The following is a 6,005-nucleotide window of genomic DNA, read 5'->3' on the forward strand; positions in this document are numbered from 1 at the left end:
GACCAGGGGCCTCAAACCCAACACACATATTAAAAACGTAACATTTGAAGTATAAATAAAGTTCAGAACTATTGGTACATGTTCACGAGATTCAGGAAGATCCTTGTAGGCCTATTCTCAAAACACACGATAAGCAGCAATTTATTAATACACTTTAACTTTCATAAACTACAACTAAACTTTTAATTGTGCTTAACTGGAGCCCAGAAGATGTTTGCAAGGATCCTTGCAAGGATATGTCGATAGGCTACTGTACATCATCATAGTTGTTTGGGCACAGACTTACATTTCTTGTTTAGCCATATTTAATTTTGTGGAGTAGAATTGCACCGCATCATGATTGTGTACTAATTAATATGACACCAATTACATTGTCATAAAATAAGTTGTATTTATCAAACGAACCCGGCCATGCAGAATTGTGTAATCATCCTTATTCACCACTGGATGGCAATGGTTTACTTCAAGCTGTACCCTCCCAGGAGCATTTTGAATTCGGGCAACCAGTGGTGAAAGAAAGAAAGAAAGAAAGAAAGAAAGACACAGAGATATAAAGCTGCGAGTGTCTTCAACTATGAAAACTAATTCTGTGACTCCTGATGACGTTTCCTAATGGCAGCATATACAAATTAAAAAGTAATGGGCCTAAAGAAAGAAAGAATGCATGCTATTTCACGGGTAAATGTACACATTTGTGTTCATGTTGCCACTTGAATCTAGAGGATATGCATAAACATCGAGAATATACTCTGAATGATGACAAGATGTCTGGGAGTTTTAGGATTAGTTGGGAAAGTGCCAAGTTGTCAGATCAACCACAGCTACATATTCCATCACAGAGACCAAAGAGACCTTAATACTAATCACGAGAAAACACACACATGTACTGTATACATGTTTCTAAATGTTAATAACATCTATAGATTTAATCACAGAGACCACATATCTTTTACTAGCAATCACATTATAATACTTTGAATGATATTATGAATCTGAGTCTTTTCACCTTTCAAATTTAGTATTTCTAACACTTTCACCTGGTACATTCCTCACTTCCTGTAGTCACACTTTTCATCATATTATATACGGACAAGAGCAGCGCTACCCTCAGCTAATCTCCATGTATTAGTCACTATTTGGTCTCTAGGTTGTTGGTCCGTGCTGAAGAGGAGTCCTAATCTCCCGCACACCTGTCATGGCTGTGCAGAGCTATTAATACATCTCCTGGATGGGCCTTATGTGTCGAAAAGAGGTGTCACTTGGGAGACTGCCGTGCGTTCATCCCGGCTCGTAGGATACTGCGCGATCTGAAAAAATATTTACAAAACCTCAACTAAATGGTCCCAGAGGCAGCAGCAATGAAAAGTGGACCTGCTTTTCCAGATGGCAGCTGGAGATGAATTGGACTTTGTTGTTCTTGTAATGGACGTAAGTAAGTTGAAATGATATTCATGCTTTATTTTTTTCTTTATGGAATATTTAACATCATCGCTCAATGCATGCAGGTGCGCATGTCCTACAGTTTAATCAACAATGGAGATTTTTATGGAACGGTATTTTATTTAGAAAGCACATGCGGCCTATTTCCTAGTGTATATGTATGCCCTCTTTGTACCATTTATGCATGAGCATAATTTGAGATGTTAAAGCAATTATAGAAGTCAAATGCAGACAAAAAGGAAAATCAAAAACAGGTGTTTTGAAGCATCAGCAAAATGTTGACCCGCTTTTCTTTGAACCCCTTTGCACATTTGCATGATGTTTTGGTTCATTTAAACAATTTAACATCATTGTATTTAAATTGCTGTGTATTATGGTCAAGATGTAAGGTTGTGCGAGTTACTACTACTTATGTTGCAAAGCATTCAACAGAACATAGTAGATCAGCAGAACTCTCAAAAAATATTGGGTCCTTCACACGACTGAATTGTCAACCAACCACATCTGATTTAGCAGTTAATGTATTCGGATTGTATTGACAGCTGACATGAAATGTCATTAAACAGACAATAGCCAATCTGTGTGAACATGTGTCAATTTTCCGATCAAATTTGCACTATGCAGTAAATATGACTTGCAGCTACACTAGAAAACAAATGTCTCCTCTCTGTCATTTTCTACAGCATCTGGATTTGGGTGCAGATGTCGCTCCAGTTCCAAAATGAAGAATCAATCAAATAAATAAAAAAAAGAGACATTTGCCATTATTGGAGGTTCTACCAGCACGCCGCCTGAACTGATGCAATACTTCCTATGTCAGGCTTGACATGTTGACAGCGATCAATTCCAGACAGCTCATCCAACAGAGTGACCCCATTACCAAGCAACGGAAGTTCTCGATGTGCCTCTCAAACCACCAAAGGTTCCGACTGCAGATTGAAGTTTGTATATAGAGATCGGTGCAGCCTTGGATCCACTGTGGAACCAGAATCCGCCCGGGCTTCCAGCCTATGGGACGGAGAAACTCCAACCCAACAACTACTCACTGGTGTTGCTTATTCAGCTAAGCCTGCTCTCCTTCGACCTGTTCGTCAACTCATTCAGCGAACTGCTTAGAGATGAACAAGCAGTCCAACTAGTACTTTTCATGTAAGTCCAACAATGCAGTGAAACACTTAAGGTGACGATGAATCAAGAAAGCAAATAGGTTTACCCTCTAGTAATGATTTTTGTGTTTAAAATATCCTTTCCGCTTTTTTCTTGTCTTTTATTATAGCATTCAGGACATTGGCATTTTGTTCAACCTCATCATCATTCTCTTGATGCTGTTTAACACCTACGTGTTCCAGGTCGGTCTGGTAGCCATATTGTTGCGGAGATTTAGAGCTTTGCTAATGCTCTCTGCACTCTATTTGACCTTCAGTGTAATACTCCATTCGTGGCTCATGGTGAGTGGGAGCAGATTTTATTTTATTGTTTGCAAAAATGTGATACATGATGCTTTCAAACCAGTACGTCTTAACAATTAAAAATGCATTCATGCTCTATGCTCAAAGTGGACTGAAAGGATTGTACCAAATGGTATGCAAATTATTGGAGGAGTTCTCCACTTTATTGTATTGATACAGTTACCATTGGAGACCAGACAATCAGGACTTCTCTGAGATTTAGTCACACTAATGGATTGTTGTGTGTAAACCTAAAAACAGTCGTTTGACCTCAACAGCAATCACCTCTTCCTATGTAACAAGCTCCAAACCTTGCATATAAGCATTCGATTGGATCAGCATCTGACGAGCTAAATGTTGTTTCTTATACCTCATTGTTATATTCATCAAGCCTTTCAATCGGTCTTGTTTTTGAATGCAAAACAACATTAGCATTCAGTATGTTTCACAGACTCAGAATATCTTTTCATTGCACATCTGTTCTTTGTATTGTGTGATTAAAAGCAAAGTCAAGAGTGATGCTTTCTCTATATTTGCAGAATCTGCGATGGCTAAACACTAAACGATTTATTTGGACAGATGGCCTTCAGGTGTTGTTTGTGTTCCAAAGAGCTGGTAAGAAAGCCAATGTCCCTTATATTTCAACCCAAGTGAGACACCTAATCACATAAAGAAACCTTCTATAGCTGTTTGTTCAGTACGTATAGTGATTTTAAATGTTAAAGTGAATTGAGTACAGCTGTTATTTCAAGGTTACAGAACCAATTTTATTTCCTGACGTTAGACTTGCGTATTTTTCTGCATTATTTATCTTGTTTACATTTTCAGTGGAGGCCAGGGATCGAAAACTTAACAATGTTGTGTACAGCTTTTCTTTTTATGACCAGGATGCAGAGGCCCCAATTGTCACATAGTTTGGGTTTACATGCACATATACAGTAATCGAATAAGGGGATCAGCAAACAAAGTATTATCTAGTCATTGTTCTCTTCAGTTGATCCTAGCCAAAACATATTGTGTTTTTGTAGGCCTTTCTAGATTGTGTCTGTGCTGTTCTGTGGGCTGAGAGCAAGTTAAAGTACTGTATATAAGGGTAGGTTATTACCAGCCAAATTAAATTAGTTTGAAAACTTTTTCAGAATCAAAACTGTCCTGAAAAAATGTTATGTGGGCCATGGATTACAAATGACATTTGTCAAAATAAACACACAACTTTTACCCCCTAATAAAAGTCATTTAATGACGCAAGGCTCGTAATTTAGCATTTCTGTTTTGTTAAACAATCACGGAAAAAGAATATGAACAATATTGCAGAATATTTAATTACCTCTCGTAGTCATGGCAATAAATGCCATCGGATTTGTAGCAAAGCATTGATTAAACAAAAGCTAATAACACAACACCTGCATTTAAGACCAAATTAAATACTGCATGTTACATTTTTGTGTTTAAGAAGTTCACTTTCTCTATTTTATATTTTTAAATGTGTTAACAGCGTCTGTGTTGTACTATTACTTCTACAAGAGGACCTCAGAGTATCTGGGTGACCCTCGCCTCTATGAGGATTCACCGTGGCTGCGTGAGCTCTTTGCACAGGTCAGGCAGTGACACCTCTTCCCCCAAAAGACTGAAGATGCTGTAAAAGTCAACTTCATCTATATAGCACCTTATGGAAAGAAACATTTCAAAGTGCTTTACACATAAAATTGTTTTAAAAACACTCCCTCCACCACCCACCCAACCTCTAGACACACAATCCAATAACATCATACTCCCACACATAAGTATAACAAATGGACTAATTGCCACACAAGTGCGTATACGCCATCCTTGGGGGACGTCCACACCAAGACCTATGCCCAGCCGCAAGGATGCCACCCCAGGGAGGACCCCAGCCCAGGCAAACAGAGGAAACCATCATCTGCCGAGAATGGAGAGCATTACAGGAATCGATACGACTAGAAATAAAAGCATGCGTAAGCTTCTCTGTGTTTTCTCGAAAGAGGAACGGATGGACTCTGGCTATATTCTTTAAGTTGTAAAATCCAGTTTTTATAACATTTTTAATATGTGGAATAAAATAAAAACATGCTCAGAGTCGAAAATAACACCCAGGTTTTTAACTTGTTGAGAGGGGTTAAGACATGTTTTTAGTTTAGGTAAAAGTTTCCTTCTCTGAGCTTCAGGACCGATTACTAAAACCGCAGTTTTGTCCTGGTTGAGCAGTAAGAAATTTGCTGCCATCCATGACTTAATGTCTAAGATACAGTTAAAGAGGACCTCAAGTGATCCTGGGTCATCAGGAGACACAGAGATATAAAGCTGCGAGTGTCTTCAACTATGAAAACTAATTCTGTGACTCCTGATGACGTTTCCTAATGGCAGCATATACAAATTAAAAAGTAATGGGCCTAAAATTGAGCCCTGGGGAACACCACAGACCATGTTGTGTCTCTCTGAAGAGGAGCCTTCACCCAGGGTAACTTGAAATTCTCTGCCCGTCAAATCCACAAGACCAGAAGCATGTGGCAAATGGATAGTGCAACTATGAGAATTGGTTTGCTTTCAGGCACATTTCACGTACTTCTGTGCATAATGTATTTGCATACATTCTCAAAAGCTGCTACCATCCATCACATAGGAAGTATGGTCGTGAACATTTTTATTTCCATGTGCCAAAATGTGTATATTTATGTTAAGTCTTAAGTTGTTTTAAAGTTTGTATGTCATGTTGGGACTAATAGTTTTTCTTTTTTCAAGTTTAGTCACCACATCATTTTTTTTTTTTTTTTTTAAAGATTTTAAGACTATGTGTATTACCATTGTTTTATATACAAATCTGACTGTATGTTGCTGTGAGTTTGTAATATGATATTAAAACAGCTTTTTGATGGTGGCCACTTATTGAACATTCATCAACTGTTTTATCACAAAAAGCTCAAACTGGATTGTGTTCCATGCAGTAACATGAGTTCCACAGCTCCTTTCCAAAAAAATTGTAAGTCCTAATTAAATCATTTTTTTTCTGTGTTGACAGCACAACTTGTAAACGTTAGGTAAGCCGTGATTCGTTGTTACCTGAGCCGTCAACACATGATGTCATTTTCAGTCGACAGC

The 6,005-nt window shown here is 38.1% G+C and overlaps 1 protein-coding gene across 2 annotated transcripts; it reads left to right on the forward strand.

Annotated features, from left to right (window-relative positions):
- The first annotated feature begins 1,124 nt into the window (after nt 1-1,124).
- Nucleotides 1,125-5,784, forward strand: LOC147177428 (transmembrane protein 138-like). Of its 2 annotated transcripts, none has more exons than XM_086070574.1 (5): nt 1,125-1,432; nt 2,124-2,589; nt 2,717-2,888; nt 3,428-3,503; nt 4,384-5,784. In XM_086070574.1, the coding sequence occupies exons 3-5, from the start codon at nt 2,763-2,765 to the stop codon at nt 4,494-4,496; spliced, it is 315 nt and encodes a 104-aa protein (XP_085926700.1). In that variant the 5' UTR covers nt 1,125-1,432; nt 2,124-2,589; nt 2,717-2,762; the 3' UTR covers nt 4,497-5,784. The 2 variants fall into 2 exon arrangements, with proteins under 2 accessions (XP_085926700.1, XP_085926699.1); XM_086070573.1 differs by having other exon boundaries at nt 1,125-1,428.
- The last annotated feature ends 221 nt before the right edge of the window (nt 5,785-6,005 follow it).

The sequence above is a fragment of the Leptonotus elevatus genome, chromosome 3 (genome assembly GCF_054856555.1).
Source record: "Leptonotus elevatus isolate MCC_2025b chromosome 3, RoL_Lele_1.0, whole genome shotgun sequence".
Classification (NCBI taxonomy): Eukaryota; Metazoa; Chordata; class Actinopteri; order Syngnathiformes; family Syngnathidae; genus Leptonotus; species Leptonotus elevatus.